The sequence below is a fragment of the Camelus bactrianus genome, chromosome 11 (genome assembly GCF_048773025.1).
Source record: "Camelus bactrianus isolate YW-2024 breed Bactrian camel chromosome 11, ASM4877302v1, whole genome shotgun sequence".
In the NCBI taxonomy this organism is placed as follows: domain Eukaryota; kingdom Metazoa; phylum Chordata; class Mammalia; order Artiodactyla; family Camelidae; genus Camelus; species Camelus bactrianus.
Window position 1 is genome coordinate 81,513,994 of NC_133549.1, and position 25,911 is coordinate 81,539,904.

Genomic DNA, 25,911 nt, shown 5'->3' on the forward strand with positions numbered 1-25,911 from the left:
CATTGTAGTGTTATTCACAATAGGCAAGATATATAGACAATTAAGTGTCCATCAGATAAATGGATAAAAAGATGTGATATATAATACATATATAATATATATGATGTTATATATATATAAGATGTGATGATATGATATATAAATACATGTGTGTATATATACATATGTGTGTGTATATATAAAATGGAATATTATTTACGAGAAAGAAGGAAATCTTGCCATTTGCAACAACATAAATGGACCTTGAAGGGATTATAGTAAGTAAAATGTCACATAGAAAAAGACAAATGCTGCATAGTATCACTTATATTTGGGGCTGAGGGGTGGGGTAAATAGGAAGAGGTTGGTAAGGATATAAACTTACAGTTATAAGAGGAGTAAAGTCTGAGGATCTAATGTAAAACACAGTAACCACAGCTGATAAACTATATTATATAATTGAAATAAAAAAATAAATAAGTAAATAAGTTTGTTCAGTAAGTTTGCAAGATATAAGATCAATACACAAAAACCATTCATCTTTCTACATACTAGCAACTGAAAATAAAATTTAACAAGAGGTAACAGGTGATACATTTGTTAATTAACTTGACTGTGGAAATCATTTCACAATGTGTATATATATATATATATATCAAATCATCACATTTTACACTTAAATATATATTTTTATTTGTCAATTATACCTCAATAAAGCTGGGGAAAAAAGGAAAATAATTCCTCTTTAAAAAGCATGAAAAAGAATAAAATACTTAAAATAAAATTGCACATTGGAAACTATAAAACATTATTGAAAGAAATCAAAGAAGATCTAAATAAGTGGAAAGATACTACATATTCATCAATTGGAAGACTTAATATTGTGAAGATGGGAGCACTCTCAAAACTGATCTACAGAGTCAGTAAAATCCTTATTAAAATCCCAGCTTGCTTTCTGGCAGAAATTGATAAGCCAATCCTAAAATTCATATGGAAGTATGAGGGACCTTGAATAACCAAAATGATCTTGAAAAAGAACAAAGCAGGGAGCTCACGCTTCCTGGTTTCAAAACATACTTACTATAAAGTGACAGTAATCAAAACAGTGTGGTAATGTTATAAGGACAGACACACAGCTCAATGGAATAGAGTTGCAAGTCCAGAAATAAACCCTTTATGGTCTATAAATTTTTGCCAAGACAATTCAACTCAACAAATGGTGACAAAATGAATGGATAAATACATGTAAAAGAATTAAATTAGATTCTATCTCATGCCATACACAAATATTACTTTAAAATTGATCATATTTCTCAATTTAAGAACTAAAACTATAAAACTCTTAGAAGAAAATATAGGAATAAATCTTCATAACCTTTGGTTAGACAACAGTTTCTTTGACTTGACCACAAAAGAATAAGCAACAAAAGAAAAAAAATAGATAAATTGGACTTCACCAAAACTAAATCTTTTGTGCTTCAAAGGATTCTATCAAGAAAGTAAAAAAGGCAACTCACAGAATGGGCGAAAATATTCTTAAATAATATACCTGGTAAAAATCTAGTATCCAGAATATATTTTTAAAAAACTCTTACAATTCGAAGTAAAAAGCCAAATAACCCAATTTAAAAAAAGGCAAAGCACTTGAATGGACATTTGTCAAAGAAGATATATAAGTGGACAATGATCACATAAAAAGTTGCTCAAAACCATTAGTCCTTAGGAAAATGTGTATCAAAACCATAATTGATTAAAAAAACATAATTAATGGATGACTATAATAAAAAAAAATCAGACAATACCAAATATTGATGAGGATGTGGAGAAATCAGAACCCTCACACACCGTTGATGGTGATGTAAAATGGTGCAGCCCCTTTGGTATACAGTTTGGCAGTTTCTCAAGAAGTTAAATATTGAGTTACCACTTGACCAAAGCAATGCCACTTGAAATGAAAATATATGTCCACCCAAAAACTTGTACATGAAAATGTTCATAGCAGCATCGTTTATAATAGCCACAAAATGGATACAACACAAATGCCTATCAACTGATGAATGGATAAACACAAGTAGTGTATTCATATAAGTGAATTCTATTCAGCCATGGAAAGCAGTAACACAAAGATACATGTTACAACATGGACGTACCTTGACAACATTATGCTAAGTGAACAAAGCAAGTCTCAAAAGACCACATATTGTATGATTCAATTTCTGTGAAATGTCCAGAATAGGAAAATCTATAAATACAGAAAGTAGATTAGTGGTTGTCAGGGTAGGAGTGAAGTGGGATGGGGGGTAATTAGCAATTACCCATAATTGCTAATGGGTAACAAACTGTTTTAGGGGTGATGAAGATATTGTGATCTTAGACTGTGATGAACTTGAATACGAATCTAACAAAGAACATGTTATTACACACTTTAAATTGGTGAATTTTATGATACTCAAATTGTATCTCAATAAAGGTATTTTAAAAACTTAAAAAAAAATTTCCTTTAGGATGGATGGGAGAGATTTTGGAATACTGGATGACCCCCAGGACATGGCTCCTCATGATTGGGGATCTGTTATGATGGTTCTGTCTAAGCTGGAGGATGGGGTCTACACCAGCCCCAGCCTCAAGCCCTGGAATCTGGAGTTGAGACCTGCATTGGCCTTGCCCTAGAGACAAGCCTTGGCGATGTGTCCTCAGTGCTTCTTTACTTTGGGGCTTCCTCCCACTGAGGCCCCCACAGTAAGAGGAACACACACTCACAGCAACTTGGGTGATTTGTCATCTGAAAAGCACTTTCTCCATTTTTTCTTGGAAGACTCAATGCACCAATCCAGAGAGAAGTGCTGTTATTCCCAGTTAACAGAAGAACCTGAAACCAGAGCAGTGAAGGGCATTAGTCAAGGTCAATCAGCCTGTTAAGGGCAGATTTAATGACCTTCAGCCCGGTGGTCTCCCTCCAATAGCTCTGTTCTCCGTCCACGTAACATCTGCTGTGTCTCCGACTGAGGAGGGAGGCAGGCTACAACAGGGTCAGCCCTTCTGGTCTTTGGGTCTCATTGAGGATGGGGGTCGTTACATCTTCGCAGGCTTAGCAGTAGGTAAGGATGTAGTTGTAGGGTCTGGGGCTGAGAATCAAATGGAGACGTGGTGTTCACCTGCTTGTAAGGAAGGAGCCACTTTCTTGTCTGGTCTACTGACAGAGATGAGGACTCTGGTCTATTTAATGATCCCATCCTAGCCTTTTTTGGGGGGCAGGTCGGCAATAAGAGTGTTGAAGAACTTTACTTGCTAACCTAGGTAAGTTTGCAATCACCTATGTTTCTAATGCACTCAGCAGACACCCAGCAGTTTCCCTTAACTGATGACAGGCTCCAGGAAGCCTAGATGTCTCCAAATCACATGCATATCACCTGAACTCCCAGCGCCCACCTCACCCTGAAGACACATCCAGACCAGTGCTGTAGCACTTGGGTTTACAGAGGGATTTATTAAATGGGGTCTGAAAACTCTGACATTATACTTTGAAGTTGGCTTCTTGAGACCTTGTCATCCTCCCAGCTCTGCTGACTTGGGCTGAGAATGGAGCAGGACCGTCAGGTTCCCCAGGGAACCTTTGCTGTAAGGGTGTCTGTGCCAATCACATTCCCCTCCCCATTTGACAGGTGGGGACCCTGGCTCCTCCCCACTTGGCTCCTTCTGTGCAGACACCTGGCCCCTGAGGAATTGGGCACAATCCCTGCCTACCCACGACCACGTTCCTTCTCTTCCAGCTGTGACTCTCAGACCCTGAAGTCCCTCCTTGGTGGCAGCTACAGAAACAGCTCTACCGCTTCCACCTTTGAGGGCTTATGAGAACATGTTTGTCTTTTCTCACTTGGGTTCATGGGAGATCTGGGTTACTGCCGGGAGAAGTCTGCTCGTCTGGTGCACCTGCTGCATTCAGGCACCAAACTGACACTAGCTGCTGGTTGCTATTTCCACATATTTGCAAAATAACCTGTAGGGAGTGTTGAAAAGAATGAGAATGAGGACACATTTCTTATCGAGACCTTGAAGCATGTGCTCTAAGGCTTGTTCTGCAGAACGCTGGGGTTTGCTCACACACACGAATGGGCAGCAATATAACAGTTTCTTCAGATTGTTCATGAATTAGGATTGCCCGTGGAGAACAATGTATCTGTTCCGCCTTGCAACAATCCCATGGACCGAACACTATTAAAAAATATATATACTTAACTAAGGAATATATGATTCAACTTTCTTTGCTCATTCTGGGTTTGCTCTTTTTTTTTTAAAATGGAGTTACTGGGGATTGAACCCAGGACTTCATGCATGCTAAGCATGCACTCTATCACTGAGCTATCTCCTCCCCCTCCTTTAAAAATTTTTATTTATTTACTTATTTATGCAGGGGAGATGATTAGGTTTACTTACCTATTTGTTTATCTACTTATTTAATGGAGATTCTGGGGATTGAACCCAGGACCTCGTGCATGCTAAGCAGGCTCTCTACCACTGAGCTACACCCTCCCCCTCATTCTGGGTTAACTGTCACTTTCAAAGCCCCATAGCAGAGGGGTAGCCAGCCGCCTGCCTACTTTCCTATCTTCCCTCTTCCCCCTTTTTCCTTCCTTCGCTCCCATCTTGAACAGACACATTTATCACCTATTCTGCTACCAGTCACCGAAGCGTGGCAGAGGCCCTTCTCCATGCTACGTGAGTTTCCAGGTCGCCGCCTCTGTGGTCCCTGCACACAGCAGGCGCCTTGTCTTGTGTGTTGGCCTGCACTGCCAGACTGTCACTGGCTTTCAGTATCTCTAGTTTACATCATCTACTTGGAATCTTGAGAGCCCATGTGGTGGGGATGCAGGGGGCCCTCAGAGATGCTTCTGGAATGAGCATCATTTATCTGGCCTGGCTTTCCCAGTAGCAAGCACAGAGCAGCATTGTTTCCCCGAGTCGCCCTGTGACTCCTATTGCCAGGCGCCAGCCCCAGAGCACGCAGAGAATGCTGCCCCCGGCTTGGGGCTGCTCCTACCCCGAGGGCTTGCAGCCCTGCCTTCCCTCCCCACTACTCGTCCTCAACAATCTCAGTTGGTTGGAGTTCCGGACCCACGGGCACCGTCGACACCTGCGTTTGTGATACGTAAGTGGCCGAAGCATCTCTGGGCCTTCAGAGGTGAAATGTCACACCAAAGATGAGCTGGGCCATGAGTCCTTGCTGAGTGCTAGGCCCTGTGTCAGGAGCAAGAGAAGCCCCCTGGCTTCTCCTGGGCTGAGGCAGCCTTGTGCTATGGTCTCTTTGGGGGAAAACACAAGGATTTCTCCACTCGATGTCCAGAAGGGACGAACCTGTGTGGGCTCGAGGCAGCATGAGCGTCATCTGTGCTGCCCTCAAGGTCTCCGAAGGATCTGTCATGCCACTTGATGGCCCCAGAGGCCCAGCCACTGCAGGGATGTCAGGTCACCCTTTGAACAGCTGACCTGTGAAGACCCTGAGCCCCCTGGGGGGCCCTTTGACATCAGGAAATTCCAGGCAGGGCTGCCATCTGTCTCTGCAGACCCTTTGCTGAACACCCCCCAGCCTGGAACAAGCTGCTCAGAAGAGGCCAGTGCTTGTGAGGGATGAGAGGAAGAGGGGGGCCTCCGGGGGAGGGATGATGGGGGTGGTGTCAGAGGTGGTCTCCTCTGGTTCGCTGTCCCCATTGTCCAGGCCCTCGGCTAGAGCTGGGATGATTCTGACCACGCTGTCTTCAAAGTGCACCTGCTTCTTCTTGGCCAGCGAGTCAGCGGGCTCCAACATCAGCTCCGTCAGGGCATCTGGACGCGGGAGGGCGCTGGGCTTCTTGGTCCGCTTCAGGATGCTCTTCATGTGGGTGAAGAGGGAGCCGGGCCCCTCCCTGAGGGCCCCGTGGAAGGTGTAGGTCTGCTCTGTGTCCCCAGAGCGAGTGGTGCTCACGGCACTGCCGGAGGGGTCCGTGTATTGCTCCGGGGGGGCCAGCGCTTCGGGGGCAGCTTTGTTCTTTTTCCGCTTGCTCAGCAGGAAGTAGGCCAGGCCAGTGATGATGAGCATAGAGCCTGGAAGAGATCTGGGAGGTCAGGATGCTGGATGTGCCCCGGAGAAAAGCCAGGGGCTGTCCACACCCACTGTTCCAGAGGGCCACTGCGGCACACCTGTATGGCCACACTCAGGCCCCCGGAGCTCCAGCCCTCAGGCCTAACTTCTCCTCACATACCCACATCAGCCTCGTGTGGCAGGCCTGACGCCTGGCCAAGGGATGTCAGTGGGGCCAGTGCTATGCTGCGGCCCTCATCCTGACCAATGGCCAGGAGACCCTGTGCTGGAGGCCTCCTTCTTCTGGTCAGCTGATCCTCGTGCCACCCACCTGTCCTCCCATCACCACACTCAGCCTCCTTCTCAGGGACGCCTTTTCGGGGCTAGATCTGCAGTGCTTTCAACAGACCTGGACTCTGTGTTGGGTACTAGGCCCCTACTGCCGAATGGGGCTTCCTTCTATTCCCAGGAAGTGGGGAGGTTGTCCTCACTGCAGCCTGCCTGATAAACACAGAGGAAACTGCAAATCCCTTTGGGTGCAGCTGGCAGAGCGTGGACTCCCCTTCTGGCCCCTCATTCAGCCCCCAGCCCAGATGCACCCCCTGCCCCGGCCCTGCACCAGGCCTTGCCCAGAGGAAGGGCTGAAGGTGGCTGCCCCGCTTGCCAGGGCCAGAGCCTCCCGTGCATCTCAGGCTCTCTGAGGAGTGGGAGGTGGTGGCTGCTCTGGCTTTGGCTGCGCTGAGTCCTACTCAGGAGTCCACTGACAGCTGCTTGGAGTGGCCCTGGGAGGCTACGACAGGTACTTTAAGGGAAACTGCAGGAAGAAAGAGGTGACTATCTCTCAGCCCCATCTCCGTGGGCAGTCGGCTTCCTGGCATTTTAGATGGGAGCAGGAAGAGGGGTGCAATTTTCACAGCCAGGGAGGAGGGAAGAGAATGTCCTAGCAGAGAAGGTCATGGTCAAAATTCAGGAGGTGGAAGCATCAAGTTCTGGCTTCTGATGTCAGAAACGGGAATGACTAGCAGGGTCAGTGGAGTGTGAGAAGAGGGTGGGGGTACCAGAGTCTTTCAGGGTCCCATCTTGGTGTGTTGGACCTGAATGGATAGATGCTCGGGAGACACAGAAGGGTTTGGACAGAGAAGTGCCCCCTCTGAAAGCTCAGACCACACACAGTCATTGGAGGAAAGGTCAGCTCCCTTTTGTGGGTACAGCCTCTGGACACCTATGTGAAAGATGTGTTTCTTGGGACTTTCCTGCCACGTGATCAGTTCCTCATCCCTGTGATCCACGCCAGGGAGGACAGTGGGGCCCGTGGGGCCCTGGAGCCAGCGTCACTGCCAGCCCATTCGAGGAGCATTCAGACCCTCTGGCTCAGAGCCTACCCGCGGTGGGGGCTGCCGGCCTCCTCTACCTCCTGGAGCTCCTACCTGGGATGGTCACGTGCCAGACCAGGACTGGGTGGAGGAAGCAGGCCACAGACAGCAGCACGTAGGCCAGGAACCTCTGGAAGCAGCCCAGCCAGTGGGCCTTCTCCCTTGCTCTGTGGGCCAGGGACCCTGGCTGACACCTAGGGGGAGGAAGTCCAGGATTGGCAGGAAGCAGGGAGCGACCAGAAACCCGTAGCAATAATACAAAGCCATCCGAGTGTGGGATGGGGTCTGACTGTGGCCACGTTATCTGCAGTGGCCCCTGGTTGAACACCTGCCAGGGGCTGAAGTCCTCACTGTGGGTTCCACAGTTAAGGATCTTGCCTGAGCCTCTCCAGAGGGTCTCTGACACTTTTCCTGAAAGGACCCCCAGCCCTGCCTTTCTGGTCTAGAGGGGAGGAAGGTAAATGCTCAGGATGCTGCAAAGGCAGTGGGAAGGAGAGTAGGAGACTTGGGGGGCACACTGGGAAGTCCACAGTGCAGTGAAGAAGGTGTGCAGTATAGGAGACACCTGGCTGGGCTGGTTGCAAGGATTGTGCACTGCACAAGGGGCCTGGCCACATGGGCAAGAGGGCTGGAATTCAGCTGCACGCTGCTCATAGGAACCTTGCCTAGGTGTGAGATGGCATTGCCCAGAGGGGCTTCTCTGTTAATTGGTACATAGGAACCACATATGGGCCGGGCAGAGGCCTGATGCTGGGCAGGTTTCTTTAGGGAGCTGCCTCCAGGTTACAAAGGAGGAAAATGCTTGCCTCCATCTTCTTCATCCTTTGAATTGGCCCTGGAGCAGCGCTCTGTACAGCTGCATCCTGTCCAGGCTAGCTTTGCAGGAGTGGTGTGGGCTGGAGAATGGCGGATAATATTGGCCCAGAGCACAGCCCTCCTCCCACATCCCGCTCCCATGGCTCATTGGTGCCCTCTGGTGGTCACTGTCTTGTGCCAAGACCCTGGCTGGGAGTGGAGGGAGTCCAGAGAGGGTAAAATGCCCCTTTAGGCTCAGGGCTCCTCCCTCTTCTGCCCTGAGAAGTTGCAAGGGTCCCTTGGCAGTGGCGTTCAGCAGAAATGGAGGAAGCCTGCTACCTACGGGATGGTGACACTGGGAGGCATCAGGTGCCCTTGCAAGATGCCAGGACAGCTGGGTTTGAAGCTTGGCTCTTTTGTTGACCATCTAGAGACCAGCTGTCTAGGTTCTGAGAAGGATGGTCCAGGGGCAACCCTTGGCCACACGAATGACAGCCTCCATGAACTGAGCATGACTGGGCAGCAGGTACGGCCATTTGGTCTCCTGAAACCCTGCAAGGTCTGCCCTCCTGCCCTCACAAATGGGCTTGGAGGCTGAGGCCCTGACTTGTCCTGGGGTCCCAGCAGGAGGCAGAGTCAGCTCTCAAGCCCAGCTCTGCATGCTCCAAGCCGACCTTTGGTGGGGCCCTTACCCCATGGTGGGTGACTCAGAGGGCAGTCTGGAGGATGGGGATGGACTCTGCAGGGGGATTCTGGGTGGGGTCAGGCTCTGAATAGTTGTGTCAGTTTACTCCATTTGGGGGAAGGGAAAAAGGGACCATTGAGTCCCACGGACCTGAGCCCATAATGGGGAACTCGTCCAGGGCTGCTTTAGGAACAGCACGTCTCTGGGCCGTGGGCTCACGGGTGGCAGCATCTGGGGGTGTCTGGGGCAGGGGTGGGGTGGGGAGCACTCTGGAGGCTACTTACTGGAAGCAGATGGCCAGCAGCTGAGCCACAAAGTAGGCCCCTTCGCTCACAGAGACGGCGGCTCCTGTAAACCTGTGGTGGAGACAGGTGAGGGAGGCCGGGCAGCCTCTGATGCGCCCTTCACTTTCCTTTGGGTATCTTCTCACAGCACCTTGGCCTCCTGGGCATCCAGGTATAGGCAAACGACTGCCCAGGAGTTTCTTGGCCTAACCCTGTAACTCAGCCAACACCCACCAGGAGCTGCTTGGAAGCCAGGGCCTGAGCTGAGTTGGGCAGTGGGGGTGGGGATTGAGGGAGGGAGCTGTAGGCCAGCAGGGGAGACTGCCTTGACCCCAGCACCACTGTGTCCCTGTGTGGACAATGGCAGGCTCATTCTTCTACCTGCTGTCACCAGAACTGAGGCCCACTGCCTGGCTGTCTGAGCCTTAAAGCTGGATCCACTCCGGAGCCCGTTCCTTCTGCATCATCCAAACAGTCGCCAGGAGGGGCTGACTGTGTTCCTTAGACAGACTCAGAATTACTCTCCTCCTTTCTGGTCTCCCCTGTACAGCCTGAGTTTGGGCGCTGCCCCCTGAACCCTTCCACCAGCTTCCCCCCATGGCCTCCCTGACTCCCTGGACCTCACCTCCTCACCTCCTGCTCCTCCACTCTGTCACCACCAGGCTGCCCGAGGGCTCCTTCTGAATCTGCTCATATTCCTCCCCATCCAGACTGGGGTCCTCAAGTGCCAAGTGTGGTCCAGGGGCCCTCCAATCAGAATCTCCTGGGGAACGTGTAAAATCAGAGATTCCTGGGCCAGCCCCAGACTGTGCATATCAGAATATTTGGGAATGGAACTTACGTTTTTCATTGGAGAGTCTCACTGGCTTATGGGATTGACATTTCTTAGCATGCTTTTTAAAGCCCTGCATGAAGGAAGCTGTTTGGTACCACATGACCTTTGCACATGCCAGTCCCTTGTAGAGTCCCCTCCTCCTCTTGTCTGTCTGGGGACCCCTGGCTTTTCCATATTGTACTGTGTGACCAGAGCTACCAGTCTGTGAACTCCCTTAGGGAGTTCCTTGTCTAATTCCTCCACAGAACCTGGGCCCACTCTGGAAAGGCTTGTGTGAAGCCTTCCGTAGACGTGCACCCGAGTGAAGGAATGGGTAAGAGGAGATGCTACTGTGCGGGGGGAGGTGGCTGGGTTTCCTCAGGGCCACAGGCATTGGCCCTGCCACTGTGTGACCAGAGGCAAGGCACTTGACCTCTCTGTGCCTCAGCTTCCTCATTTGCAAACTGTGGGTAATCATAGGGCTGCAATCATAAAATTGTCACAAAGACTACAAGAGTTGACATTTGCAAAGCCCTTCAGATGTGCTTGGCACCTCGCAATCGTCATATACATGTGAGTTTTTTTCCCCCCTCTCTCTCCCTCTCTCTCCCTCTCTCACCATTTAGTACCCATTCTCTACTTCCTCCCACTTTCTCTGCACCTCCCAGTGTCTGCCTAACTCTCATTCCCCAGCTTTTAAATGGTAATAACTAGCATTTATATAATGAGTAAGTGCCAAATAGGTTCTAAGGGCTTTACAAACACCCATTCATCAACCCTTGTAACCATCTTATTGTTGAATGACTACAATTGTCATTGGCCCAGAGAGGTCAAGCCCTTGGCTTTGGGTCACACAACTCACCAGTAGCCGGGGCAAGGTTAGAACCCAGCGCTCAGACTCCAGAGCCTGTGTGCCTGACAAGAACCCCAGGGCACATGCTTTGATAAACAAGTGGCGCTGCCTTTTTCTGTGTCCTGGTGCAGAGGGGGACACTAGAGTGAAGTGACTCATTCAGACTTCCCAACTGATGCTGCAGACACTGTGCCTCTGACGTCCGGGGAAGCCAGTCCCTCAGACGAGGCAGTGAATTCGAGCAGGGAGCCCTGACGCGGTAGCAACGTCCTCCACCCTGAGGCCTCTGCCAGGGCTCTGTCCCAGCCGCGTGGACCCTTGGGCCACCGTTTGTGGGTGTGAGGAAGGCTGTGAGGGGCCTCACTGGCAGGAGGGAGACAGGAAAGGCAGAGGGTGCAGAGGAGAAAGAGGAGAAAAGCAAGGAGAAAATCACTGACAGGTCGGCTCTTTGGTGCCTACTCTTGGCCCTGGACCCCGCTTGGCCCTGGGCACACAGGGCAGGATGTGACAGTCATATGGTGGTGGTGGTGGTGGGGCGGCTGCAGTAGACAGACACTCCGAGTGTGAGGGACCACGGTGGCAGAAGTCAGATCTGCAGGGGGGAAGGTTGTGTGTGTAAGGGGGTAGGACGGATGGAAGAAGGAGTGAAAAGGGGGAGGAGGGACGTTTGGACCTTGGAGTGAGTGGAGTACCCATGGCAGGAAAGATGGGCTGGTGGGCCGTGGGTGCCCATCCCACAGGGTGAGAGTGGGGCCTGGGTGGAGAATTAGACTAGTTCACAATGAAGGGCGGGGGCCTGAGGCTGGGAGGAATACCTTCTAGGACTGGACCAGAGTGACCAGAGGGGCAGTGTCCCCTCAAGACAGGGACAGAGTAGTCAGGAAGAGGCAGAGTTCTGGGTAGAACACAGTCTGCATTAACCAGCCACATAGCTGGCCTGTTATGTAGGGTAATACGCTCCACCTCTTACCCCAAGCTGATGTTTGCAGGGGACGCAGGCAACTGTGTGGCGAGGAGGAAGTCACGCCCCGCTTCTGGGTTCCTGGGAGGCTGTGCGACCAGGCACAGGCTCAGTAAGACGTGGAGGGCCCTCAGGGCAAGAAGTCACTTCCAGCCAGCGGGGCTTCGGGCTCGGGGCTTCCCAGGGTTGGTGGGGGGTTCATGCAAGAAGGAGTGGCAGGCTTCGGGAATGCCGAGGAGGGTGGGAAGGCACCTGTGGGCTCTCCAGGATGGAGCAACGGCTTAAAGGGGAGGAGACGTGGGTGAGTTTAAGACTCAGAAGCCGCCAGGGTGTGAATTGAGAGACAAGAAATAAGGTGGAGGCCAGAAGATGGCAAAGGAGTGTAGGCTGGAGGGCGTGAGAGCTGGTGAAGGTGGTCGGAGGGAACTGGCTTCCAGGTAGCTGAAGTTGTGACCATGTGGAAGTGGGCTGGAAGGGTGGAATGGGTTGGGAGATGGTGAGTGTGATTCACCAAAGATGCTGCCCTGGGGCAGGAGGGCATGGGGGCTCCTTAGGAAGTAGACCAGGCCACCGTGATGAGGGTCAATGGAGCCGGGCGGAGGTGAGGGCAGGGGATGCAGCCTGGCAACCCTGCAGGCAGACTGGGGCTCCCTCAGGGTGGGGCTGCTGAGAAGCTGGGTCATCAGAGCCTGTAGAGACCCCAGGCTCTCCTCACCCCTCTGGGTTACCACTGCGCAGCGATCTTTTCCCTACTAGGGGGCGTTTGCAGAGGCAGCTGGCAGAGAGGAAAGGACAGGAGCTGAGAAACTGAAGGTACCCAGGTAGGTGAATCTGGGCCCTGCTGCTGTGGGCTTGGTGATGTGGGCTGAGCTGCTTACTCCCTCTGAATTTTTTTTAATCCGTAAAACTATATACATGTCTCCTGTAATACTGTCAGAGTTAAAAGATATAATGTAAACAAAACAATTTAACTGTGCTTGGCAGGTACAGGAGCTCAAATATATACATAGTCCTTTGAACTGATTCCATTCTCTCTAAAACAAAAGTTTGGTTAATGTTTGCTGAATAAAGAAATGATTGAAAAGATGGATGGATGGGTGGATGGATGGGCTGGATGTGTGGATAGATGGATGGGTGAATGGATGGATGAATGGATGGATGGATGAATGAATGGATGGGTGAATGGATGGATGGATGAATGGATGGATGAATGAATGAATGGATGGGTGAATGGATGAATGAATGGATGGGTGGATGGATGGGTGGATGGGTTGGATGTGTGGATAGATGGGTGGGTGGATGGATGAATGGATGGGTGGATGGATGAATGAATGGATGGGTGGATGGATGGGTGGATGGGTTGGATGTGTGGATAGATGGGTGGGTGGATGGATGAATGGATGGGTGGGCGGGTGGATGGTTGGAATGCTAACTGGTTGATTTATGGGATAGTCTGACTAAACAAAGGGATGGTCCTTTCCCAAACAAAGGGGGTATTCCAGAAGCCCCCTCTACCCCTTTCACCTTTGGGATAGAATGGAGCTCATGTGGTTAAGGGGGGGGGGTGCTGGGGTGAGTCTCAGCAGATCGACTTGTGGACTTGGGGTGAGCTAGAGCAGAACGTGCGGGCAGGGAGGGGCACATGCACACATACTCACAGCAGATAGAAAGCCAAGCTTTTGAACTGTCCCCGGAGGAAGGTCTCAGTGCCCACGCCGATCAACACTAAAGGGGGAAGAAAAGGAGGGAAGAATGGGCCAAGTGCTCCAGCTGCAGCACGGCCTGTAGAGGGCATCTTGGCCATGGAGTGCGCGCTCTCCTGGGGACTGGGAGCCAGGGTAGGCTCTCGTCCCAGTGGCACAGGGAGCTGTGTCTGGGAAGATGCGAGAGAACAGGGAGCCTTCTGGGTTGGTCTCTGGAAACCAGAGGGGCTTTATGCAGTACCCCAGAGTCCTTCTCATCCAGTTTCTCTAGAGCAGACGCCAGTCCATCTCTGTCCACACTGGTCATGCTGCCACCCCTCTGTGCCCCGAAAAACAGCCTGCTCTGACAGGCCACCAACTCTTGGGCTCCACAGCTGTCTGCCACGTGTAGTGGCTTCAAGGGCCCTCACCGTCCTGCAGGCCCATGTGTTCTGCGTCTGGGCTCCAGTGCTTGGCTGTGGGACCCGCCCCACGCCTGTTCCCTTGCCCAGATCACTGTTCTTTCTGTCCCAAGAACTCATTTTCACTTGCTGGTTTGGTGGCTGTATCTCACGCTCTTGGCTCGTTGCTTTGGACCCAGTGCTGAGTAAGCCCCTAGGGTTTTACTTGGACATGAGATGCCACTCAGCCTCATCTCTCCTCCTGTCTTTTCTTGGCAGCTGGTGTTTATGCTCAAATATCTGACCTTCCATTTGTCTGGGGTGAATCCTGTCTTGGACCCACCTTTGTGGACTTGCTGGGTCCCCATGTCTCCCTCCTCTCATGGCTTCAATCAACCAGCTTTGGCCCTGACCCATCTACCCACTGATGGAAACAGTGCACACACAGCAGGTGGCTGTCCTGAGATGTTCCTCCCTCCATGGTGACTCACTCATCAGACCTCTTTCTTATTACAGACCAGGCTGCCTGTATTTCTCTCTCTGGACTCCAGTGACCCACCCTGGTATTTGCCAGATTGTGACTTCACCTTGTCTCTCTCCCAGAGAGTCAAAGACGGTAGGGCTGGGCTATTGTTCTTGGCGGCCCGTGTGTGGTCCTGCATCACTGCCACGCCGGGGCCTCCTTCCCTGGGCCTGATGCTCCCTGTTTTTTCCCGGTGGAGACACTCTGTAAGCTTCCATGCTCGGGCCACCTGAGCCCATTGTCCACTGCGGAGATGCTGAAATGCAGGGTGGAGCCCTTCAATCAGCTGCCAGCACCACCACCCCTCACTTTCTGGGGCAATGTGGAAGTACTTCAGGGAGAAGGGGACAGAGCTCATCAGTCTAGGAAGGGGGTGCTGCTATATTCCTGGGGGGTTCTGGTACTCCCTGGGCTTGAGCACCAGGGCGGTGGAGGACACTGCCTCTGTCCTCCCCAGGCTCTAGCCGCTTGTCCCAGGTGAGGGGTCAGGGATGCTCTGCAGCCTCACACCCCTCTGCAGCGTTAACATAACCTGAAAAGCCCTTAATAGCTTATACACAGTGATCACAGGTGTCTGGCTCCTCACAGCAGCCCCAGGACACAGGGAGTTCGATAGTCCCCATTATGCAGGCATGAAAATGAGGCTAAGTGACCTTGTGCAATTCTCCCAAGGACACGTGCTAGAAAGCAAAGGACCTGCTGACTTAACTTGAGACTTCTGGTTCCAGGTGATGGGCCATTTCCTGGTTTGCACTGTTTACCTGTATGTGTGTGTGTGTGTGTGTGTGTGTGTGTGTGTGTGATGCAGGCAAATATTCATGCATTTAGTTTTCACTGTATGTCCTGTCCTCTTCCCAGCACTTAGCATTTATTAACTTATTTAATTATCACAACAGTCCTATGTGAAAGTACTATGTTACCCTCATTTTACAGAAGAGGAAATGGAGGCACAGAGACTGTAAGTAAAACCAACCAACCCACAAACCAGTCATGGGTGCCTCAGTCAGGTCCTGCTTTTCAGTCTCACATTTGCCAGTGAATAGTTGAGCCAATCTCTCTGAGGTTTCAATAAGTTAAAGGCCAGAAACATCACAGGCGCTCAATGAAATCACGAATTTTTGGTACAAGGATCCAGCCCAACCGGGGGAAAGGTCTTGCCTGGGGAAGGGGTCTTCTGCTCAAGGCTTGATGCTTATGCTCATTCACTTCTCCTGGGAGGCAGGGCCTTCCTTCACCTGGGTGGTCTTGTGGATTTGCATGCACTTCTGGCAGGTGACCAGCAGATGGCAGGAAAGGGTCTTGGGAACTTACTTTCCCTGATTTGTACCCCTTTGGCATATGGAGAGCTATTTTGATGTGTTTTGACTGAAACAAAGGGTCAATAGTCAAAGGTGCATTTCAGGAACACTCTAGAGGCAGTGCTGGTTTGCAGTTAAAAAGAACACAACAACAACAATCGAGAGTAACAGTAGGGAAAGAGAGAGCTGGATTGGAACCTCAGTTCTGTGTGTTATTACCTGGGTCGCTGTGGGTAAGTACTTAACTCATCTGAGTTGGGTTTACCATCTGTGGAATGGGGAGAAAATAATTATACCTCCCAGAGTTGTTGCTTGGATTGGAGAAGATAATGCATCTGAAACACAGGGCTTTGTGCCTGACATGGCATGTGCCTCCCTCCTCCCTCTGACTCCAGCATAGGCAAGTTTCCCAGCCTCCAAGGGAAGTGCGGTCACCCTCCCCAAAGCTCTCAACCAACAATAAACATGCTGGCTTCTGCAAGCCCAGGGGACAGAGGGGTGCCCCGTGGTTGGAGGAGGAAAGCAGGGGGCATGGAGTCAGGGACATGACTCTTCAGGCCAGGAGAGCCGTAGGGGATTCTCATGGGAGGTCATAAGGCCCTTTGACACGAGGGCCAAGGGGTCACTTGTCTGACCCTCCCAGTCCTGGGGCTCATGTTCTCAGAGGCAGACCAGGCAACGTTGAGGCAATGGTGACCCATGTGAAGTCCTTCCTTCTGTCCCCTGTATCTGCCTGTCTGCCTGCTTCTGCCCAGTAGCTGCCTGCCCAGGCTCCTTGCTATCTCCTGGCTGCTTTTCTGAGACTGTTCTTTTTTCCTGACTCCTGCGGTTTCACAAGGTTCTAGCTCAGAGCAAAATGGGCCAACCTCCATCAGCCACTCACTGCAACAGATGACCCTGCGGCCCTTGCCCTGAGCTGGGCACGGGGACAGAGCAGCTGACAGTCTGACAATGGAGACAGGGGAACAAATACCATACATGTCCCCAGAATCAAGGTCTTCTTGTAACAACTTCTCTATAAGAAAGAATTGCCCTTGGATTGTGGGCTGTATTGTTTTCCACGCTGCAGGATGGCGGGGGGAGTGGGAGGGAGGGAGGGAGCTGGGTGGGGCCTGATGTACCACTTTGACACCCCGGTTGAGTGGCCTGTAGACTCCTTCCATCCCTCCCTGTTATCTGTCCCTTAGGATCCTTCTGCTTCTCGTCCTGGCCCAACAGAACATATCACAGGCCCACCCCAGCACAGTCTGCCCCATCCCTCCCTCCATCTCACCTCCCCTCACAGTCTCCAGAAGGGCAACCTGTACGGGCTCCTGGTTAGCACCAGCGTCTGTGGACAAGTCTGGCCTCCTCCTCTCGCCCCCTTTCCTTTAGCTTCTGTCCCTCCTGTCTGGGCTGCATCCAACCACGGCATAGTCTTTTCTTTCAGAGGACAGGGATTTTCTTCCGAGATGCCTTCCTGAGCTATTTGTTCTAATTCAGGCTTAGCAGGTATCAGAATTTCTGGACCAAGAGCCCCTGGTGCAGGCCTGGGCCAGGCAGACACTGGAGCATCTTCCTGGGCTTCCTGGAACTCTGGTCCAGAGTGTGGGTGGATGAAATCTACACAAAGTCCACAAGGGTGCTGGGCTGTAGCAGAGAGAATGTGAGGCTTGATCAGAAAAGCAGAGTCCTGGCTCCTCAGGCAGAGGAAAACTCCCCTGCCTGCTTCCTTTTCCAGAAAATGAGGATCATGAAACATGCATGACTGGCTTCAGCCTCAGCCTCTGTAAACTGTAGAGTACTGAGCAAATGTAGACAACGCCTAATAGAATTATTAGGAGAGGCGGGTTGTTCCCTTCAGTAGTCTCAGGGAACGAGAGGGTCTATTTTTATCCTTTCCTTCCATTAACACTTGCTTTTATTGTAGCTAAAGAGCTCTACGTATTGATGTTGTGCATTGATTTTCTTGACTCAGGTCCCTTCTGGAGGCCCGATTGGGAGATACGTGGTCCAAAGCTCCATTTACCTCAATATCTCATGAGTAAGGCCCTCTGTGGAGCCAGCTAGTGGCCCATGTGCTCCTGAGGATTGGGCCAGTCCATGGTGCTAATGGCTAAGGGGCTCTCCTCAGGGCTTCTGGCCTCAGGGCCGACCTTGTGTTTGGCTGTAGCTGATCTGTTCTGACTCCATCACTGACTTGAGTTTTGACACCTGTCTTGCATTCAGTGCAGGACCCTGGTGGCAACATAGGCCACTTCACAGAAGTCACTAGAGGCCACGCTAACTGGCTTTCCATGCTAGGCCATGGTCTTGGTCCTGGATGCGTGGGCGGCTGGCTGAGGATGTCACACTCACTGCTACTGAGGGCACCTTGGAACTCCTCGTGTTGTATTTATTGTCCTTCCTCCCCAGTTATGGCGTATCTCCTACTGGTCTTAGTGTCTATAGGAACATCTCAGGTAGGGACACACTTATCTGATGACAACGGCTGGGGATGGTTTAAGTTCAGAAAGGGTCACAGCTGACTGTAGACGTGAAAGCTAGGTTTGCACCATTTCTAAGAACATGGAGATGTCAGAACCAGTTGCTAAGGCTCCACTGAGACAATAAGGGAGTAGCTGGAGGCTTCTTAACTCAGGAGGAGTGGCAGATTCTAAGCCTGGCAGGGACGTTTACTGAGAGCCATTCAACTGACACTTCTGAGCCAGAGACACTGTGAGAAAAGGCCAAGATCTTATAGAAGGAAATTCTAGATATTTAGTTAGAGGAGATTTTAGAGTATAGAGAGATGCTCAGTGCACTCCAATACCTCTCACCAGCCTGTTTTGGGAGAATTTCCTGAAGGCAAGAGAGTCTTCACTGTCTGCTAAATTTTCTACCATCGACTGTAGTAGACCATCTAAGAGGTCTATTTTGTTTGGCCGGTAGAAGTCCCTGTGGTGGGTGGCAGGGATGCCCCCAAAGCTCCCTCCCCTTGGTATCCACCCTTTTGTGATGTGACTTGGCAGTCCCAGTTTCCCCAGTCCTTAAATCTGGGCTCAGCAATGTGACTCACTTTGGGCCACAGGTTGTTATCAGGCACCAGGCAAGCACAGAGGTAAAATGGGCTTGTGAGCTGGACCTGCTCTCTTGTGCCTCTGCCAATATCATGGGCACGTGTCCAGGCCAGCCTGCTGGGGCATGAGGAACCCTACCATCCCTGCCAAGTTCAGTCTGACAAACCAACAGCTCAGATAGGTGAGAACACCCAGCCAACTTAGCAGAACCGCCTAGCCTCCTTGCTCAATGTGTGAACAATAAAAGCTTATTGCTGTAGACTACTAAGGTTTGGCAGTTGTTACACAGCATTATTTTGGCAATAGGTAACTAACTGATACATCCACTATTAACAGCTTTATTGAGGTATAATTGACATGCAACAAACTGCACATACTTAAAGTGTGTAATTTGATAAGTACTGACATATATGTATACCAGCGAAACCATTATTCTAATCAAGATAATGAACATATTTGCTACCCCCAAAGTTTCCTCACATCCTTGTAATCCTACCCTCCCACCCTTCCTTCTACTCCCAGGGGCCACTGATCTGTTTTCTATCACTAGAGATTAGTTTGCATTTTCTACAAGTTTATACAAATGAAATCATACAATTTGCACTCTTTTCCTGCTGTCTACCTTCATTCATCATCATTATTTTGAGATTTATTTACGTTGTACCATGTATCAATAGTTCATGTCTTTCTGTTGCTGAGTAGTGTGGATATATATGCCTTGGTTTGTTCATAACTCTTCTGTTGATTGGCATTTGGGTTGTTTCTAGTTTTGGCTATTACAAATGAAGATGCTATGAACATTCATGTATAATCTTTGTATGGACATATGCTTTCTTTTCTCTTGGGTACATACCTGGGAGTAAAATGGCTGGATCATGTAGTAAGTGTATTTTTAATTTTTTAAGAAACTGCCAAACCATTTCCAAAGTGAGTGTACCATCTTACATCCCCATCAGTGGCATTTGAGAATTCTGCATCCTTGCCAACACTTCCACATCTGGTATGGTGAGTCTTTTTAATTTTAGCCATTTTAATAGGTATATAGTAATATCTCATTGTGGTTTTGATTTGCATTTCCCTAATGACCATTGACATGGAACATCTTTTTCATGTGTTTATTTGTCATCATGTCTCTTTGCTGACTTGTTTTTTCATTCTTTTAACATTATATTTCGAAGAGTGATGTTCTTAATTTTGAAGGTACACGATTTATCAACTTGTTCTATGGATTGAACTTTTGATATTGTATCTAAAAAAATCTCTGTCTATCGCTTCACTTAGGTTTTATCCTGTTGACTAGGTTTTACATTTAGGTCTAACCATTTTGAGTCATTTTTTTGTATGATACAAAGTATAGATAGAAGTTCATTTTTTGGTAAATGGATATTCAATTGTTTAATACCATTCGTTGAAAAAAATAATTTCTGCACTAAATTGCCATTGTACTTTTGTCAAACTCTGTTGTTCATATAGGACTAGGTCTATTTCTGGACTCTCTTGTGTTCCACTAATCTATTTGTTTTTCTTTGTGTTGATACTATGCTGTATTGATTTCTGTAACTTTTAAGAAGCCTTAAAGTCAGGTAGTGTTACCCATCAACAGATGACTGGATGTTGTACCAGATGTGGTATTATATGCAGTGGAATACTGCTCAGCCATGAAAAAGAATAAAATAATGCCATTTGCAGCAACATGGATGGACCTGGAGACCATCATTCTAAGTGAAGTGAACTGAAAAGAGAAAGGAAAATGCTATACCACTTACATGTGGAATCCAAAAAAAAAAAAAAAAACAAAAAACACAAATGAACTACTTATTTATAACTTAGATGATTCATTTTTTGAATATGCATAAGCACATTTGATGGTCCTTTATGACTGGATTACTGCATTCTGTTGATTCTTATTTTGTGGTTGGCTTTATTGCTTTGATAACTATGTAAGTTTAAAAAGCCAAACCTCTAATCTGTTCTTAGAAACAATGATCAGTACATATATGTGAACTAAAAAAATGTGCATTATATTGTATATATATATATTTACATGTAATATATTGTATATGTGTGGTCAAATTTTAACAATTCTACCTGATAAAACTAACAAATGAAAAAAATCATGTGGTGTTAACCTTTCATTTTTGCTCGTTGTTAAAAAAGTTGTCTTGGTTACTTTAGCACCTTTGCATTTCCAGGTGGAATGTAGAGACAGCCTGTCAATGTTTAAGAAAAACTCTGCAGGGATTTTGACTGGGATTGCATTTAAACTGTAGAGCAATTTTGGTGAAAACTGACACCTTAATCTTGAGTCTTCTGACCCATGAATAAAATATATCTCCCCATTTATTTAGGTTTTCTTTACTATCTCTCAGCAATATTTTTTAGTTTCCAGTATATAGGTTTTTTTTCCCGACATTTTTTGGGTCACACATCTCCCTTAGTATTTTATATTTTTGATGCTACTATGTATTTAAAATTTTTCATTTTCTAATTTTTTGTTGCTAGTATATAGAAATACAATTGATTGTTGTATAGTGATCTTGTCTATAGGTGTCTTACAACCTTGCTAAACCCTTTATTATTTCTAGTAGCTTTTCTGGTAGATTCCATCAGATTTTGAATAGTAAGTTTTTCTTCCTTTTGCCAAGGTGTATGAATTTTATTTCTTTTTCTTGCCTTGTTGCACTGGCTAGAACCTCTAGTACAATGCTGACTAGAAATAGTGAGAGAGGACATCCTTGTCTTGTTACCAATCTTAGGAGAAAAGCATTCAGTCTTTTTTTTCCCCTCTTTTTTTTTTTTTTCCTGTTCATTTAGTCTTTTATTTGTAAGTAGCTGTAGGTTTTGTGTGGCCTTGTTAGGCTCAGAAAGTTTTCTTCTATTAATAATTTGATGATAGTTATTATCATTCCAGAATGTGGGATTTTGTCAAATGCTTCCTCTGTATCTATTTAGATAATAATATAGCTTTTCTTTTTTAGTTTGTTAATATGATCAATTACATAAATAGATTTTTAAATACTAAAGCAACCTTATGTTTCTGGGATAAATTGTACTTGGTTATGTATATTATATATTTTTATATATTTTCATTTGATTTACGAGAACTTCATTTAGAACTTTTACATTTATGTTGAAGAGGGATATTATAATTTTCTTTTCTTCTGACATCTTTGTCTAGTTTTGGTATCACAATAATGCTAGTTCAAAGAATGAATTGAGAAGTATTCCCACCTTTTCAAATTTTTGGAATGGCTGTGTAACATAGATATTATTTCTTCTTTCAATGCTATAAAATTCACCTATGAAACCATCTGGGCCGATACACCACATTTTGCTGATGACATCATTTACATGGAGGGACTACAGACTCTCAGGATTCACTGACACTGCTGAAGATATTGACTAGTGCAGAAAAGCATCTCCCTTGTAGAGACATACAGGGCAACTTTCTTCTAGGTCTTGATTTCAGGTCAAGGTGTTTGGCGGAGTTATTTGCTTCTTATTCTTTCTTGCCTTCAAAGAGAATGCATCTGCTCTTCTACATGGCAGCTCTCCTGGTGCTAGAAAACCATGATTGTGCCTGCAAATGCTGTCTATCCAAGCCGAACCTACCAGATCTGACCTTGACCTGGCCTAAGGCATCTGGGAAGGCTCAGGGGAAAGCCCTGGGAGGGGCTCCATCTCCCCAGTGTCAGTCACTTATTTCTGACTACATTTCTTTTTGATTACAGATGGTTGCACAGAACTAAGGAAAATTCTTAAAAGAACTGTCAGCCCATGAGAAATAAAATGAGGCTACCATCTTTTTTCTGGTTTCATCACTACATGTGGTGTAGAAGTAACCAATGTACTGTGGGATGATCTTAATGACCCAAGCTCAAAATGTGCAGAAAAGTGTTACTCAGCATAAGGCTTTTCACAGTCTAGCCCCTTCCTCCCTTTCCAGCCTCAAGGGTCACATATTACCTTGTTCAGTTCCTTTGATCTTTCTTGTTTTTCCATCCTGCAAGAAGATCCTATCAATCACTCACCCTGCGCAGTCCCTGTGTCCAGCACATTCCTCTCAAATTAGCCAGCGCTGAGTGAGAATCTATGTGCCAGGAAGTTCGCTGTCTTTGTCATTGTTTCACTAAATGCTCACAACCCTGGTGGGTAGATACACTTGTTATCCCCATTTCATAGATGAGAATGCTGACATTTAGGGTGATCAGGTGACATGCCTAAGGACACACATCTACTAAGTGATAGAGAAGGACACAAATTCACCCTCCCAAACACTATGCTGCAATGCTTGGCACTGAGGTGTATATTTACTAGCTTGTCTGCCTGGTCAGATCATGCATTTCTCCAGGGCAGAGGTCATCCCATCCTAATCTATGTGTCTACATCGCACAAAGTGGGAAATCAGCAAATGTTCACCAGATAAATGAATCCTAGGTGGACTTCTAGATTTTTTGTTTTAAATCTAAGAAGGAGGAAGCAGGCACAAAGAAGTCAAGAAAGGAATGCTTGAACCAAATTATATTATCTAGAGGTGGAGATGTTTTAATTGCTCGTTGGAACAATCAGATTGGAAAACAGTCAACACTCAGTTACAGGATCTGAAAGCAATGTGGTCTTGCTTGGGTAATAAATCCCCCTGCGGATGTGCTGGAGTGCATAAAGATTCCTTAGATGGCAGGAGGTGGTCACAGGGATGCACATTTAAGAAGGGTGGAAATTAGCATGGAGGGCCCAAGATGATTGCATCAGAGCATTCTTTCTTTTTTTTTTTTTAAAGGCTTTGAATAGGGCTAAACTCAAACTATGCATTTGCTGTACTCTTTAAAAAATAATGAGAACAGCTGAGTTTAAATGCTTCTTTTATTCTAGTCTATATTGATAAGCCATGTGTCCATTTGAGCGGGGCTGTTGGGAATGTGGCTCCATCCTTTATGCAGAGATGAGGTTAATGGGTTAAAAACCTGGAACAAAATAAAACTCCTAAATGATTCCAGGTTGATCCAAAGTAGTTGATTTGCAAGAAACAGCATGTTAGCCTGACAAGCAGGGCTTGCTTAAACTGGCTTTGTCTCAAGTCCAGCTGGTTTCCTTGTGTGCTGGGTGGTACCCTTCTCTTTGGAGCTGTGTCCCTAAAGCCCACGGATGTTTCACTGCATCCCTCCCCTGTGAGTGGGTGAACTGGAGCTCCAATACCAGACCTGCTGTTTGCTGGCTGTGTCACCTCTCCCAAGCTACCCAAACATTCTGAGCCTCAGTTTCCTCATTTGTACAATGGGATTAAGCTCAGCACTTGGCCCTCACAGACCCTAGTAGGTCTGCAGCAAGGTAACGACTTGGAGCATGTTGTCAGTCATGCCCCTCTGGATCCACAAATGGAAGGTCCTACTGTGGTAATTCCCTTTGGAAATGCGTGCAGATTTACCTGTCCCCAGCTGAGGTCCAGGAGTGGGTTTGGCTGGAGATGGTCTTGATGGTGTCAGTTAAAGCATGATGGCAATCATTCAGAGACAGGGAATGAACAGCTGGATCCAAGATCAGTGTTTTTACAGATTCAGAGAATAAACTAAGGGTTAGCAGTGGGGAGAAGGGGAAGGGAGAGGGGCCTTCTGGGGAGAGGAGGGGCATTCTAGGTGTAGAGAAAAAGAGAAGAAGGGTTATTCTGGGATTGTATGAAATCACGTGTGTGAAACTTCTGAAAATTGTGAAGTATTACAGAATTTAAAGAATATGTCATTCAATAAAAAACGGATCATATAATATTACAGATTAAAAAACATATCAGTGTCTTTAGATTTAGGAAATGCCTGGTCATTCTTCTTTTGCTTCCATGTAACTGTGTCTTCTCTCATGACACTACCTGCCTGAGGCTGTGAGGTCAGGACAGACTGATGGTGGGGGCGCTAGACTGTTCGGGAGGTCCTCAGTCAGCCTTTTGGGTACGCTTTGTGTGTTTTGCATTCTACATCCCGTGGTCATCAAGACATACAAAGGCATGTCTTTCAGCCCGATGTAGGTAGAAGGCGTACTGATTAAGAGGAGGGTCACAGGAGTAGACTGTCGTCAATGGGAACCTTGCCTCTTTGCTTCCTGGTTGTGAGAGCTTGAGCCAGGTCTTCACCCCACTGACCCTCAGCTCCTTCTTCCGTGCAGTGGGGATGAGGAGGGCGTGATGGTGCTTCAAAGGGTCGAAAGGAAACACTACATTTAAAACATGTAGCCCTGAGCTAGGTTCATGGTAAATCCCCAAGTCATGATGTTTATTATCAGCTTTTACAACAAGAGTAGAGGCTAAAAAAAAAAAAACCACCCTTGAGGGTTGGCAGCGAGAAGCCTTAAGTATGAGTGCGTTTGCTCTGAGGAAAGTTGGGAGGCCTCCCCACAGGGCCTGGAGACATTTCCTCAGCATTTCCTCTTTTAGGGGAGGCCCAGAACCGTCCAGGTGCGAGGACACAGCTGTGAGGAGACGGCTTTCTCTCCAGGGTCAGGGCCTGGGGAAATGAGTCTCCCCTCTTCTTTCCACACTCCAGCCAGATCTGAAAGCCTCGGAGAGGCACCATCTCCCCTGACACAGGGATCTCTTTTCATCCTCCTCCCATTCATCCTCCTCCCATGGGCTTGTTCAGGGCTGAGGAGCAGAGGGGAAGCTCATGGAGATCTATCGTCGGGGAAGAAGAGGGCAGAGGAAGTGCAAAGGGAAGACAGCCCTGCCTTCCAAGCACAGGAGGGGGGCCAATCCCATGGGACAGGCTCTCGTTCTCTCATTTTATGGAGGAGGTGTGCCCTGGGCTTCAGTGCTCCCATCTCAGTTTAAACTCATTTTCCCAGGTCCCCCCTCTCCTGACAGTTACCCACAGTGAGAACAAATCACAGGGTTGAGCCTCTCCTGGGGCCTGAGTCTCTAACCTGGGATGTCATGGCTCTGTCTTCAGGTGGACTCAGTGAGAACCTGCTTGGAGGGACGGATGTATGTCGGTGTCCAACATCCGCACAGGGAAGTGTGGCACACTCCCCGTCCGTGTGCAGTTCCCTGCTTGTGTCTGCTCTTGGGGTGGCTCCTGGTGCCACATCTCAGCAACAGAGGGATGCCCTATGCCTTCCATGGCCAGGAACATCTTGCCATTGAATGACACCAGCCAAGTGTAAGACAGATGGAGAGGATAGGTCTGT

At 48.1% G+C, this 25,911-nt stretch overlaps 1 protein-coding gene across 9 annotated transcripts in view; it reads right to left on the minus strand.

Moving 5' to 3' along the window:
* Nucleotides 1-291: 291 nt before the first annotated feature.
* Nucleotides 292-25,911, minus strand: part of TMEM72 (transmembrane protein 72) — a 28,786-nt gene continuing 3,166 nt past the window's right edge. Inside the window, exons 2-6 of one of the 9 annotated variants that reach the window (XM_074374404.1) lie at nucleotides 13,458-13,524; nucleotides 9,805-9,934; nucleotides 9,172-9,243; nucleotides 7,462-7,601; nucleotides 292-6,057 (exon numbers count right to left, since the gene is read on the minus strand). In XM_074374404.1, coding sequence (XP_074230505.1) covers nucleotides 5,579-6,052 — 474 coding nt within the window. In that variant the 5' untranslated portion in view covers nucleotides 6,053-6,057; nucleotides 7,462-7,601; nucleotides 9,172-9,243; nucleotides 9,805-9,934; nucleotides 13,458-13,524 and the 3' untranslated portion in view covers nucleotides 292-5,578. Of the gene's footprint in view, nucleotides 6,058-7,461; nucleotides 7,602-9,171; nucleotides 9,244-9,796; nucleotides 9,935-11,808; nucleotides 12,080-13,457; nucleotides 13,525-25,911 lie in introns of those variants that run through there. The other 8 variants (XM_074374403.1, XM_074374402.1, XM_074374406.1 and 5 more) reach the window with 8 other exon arrangements.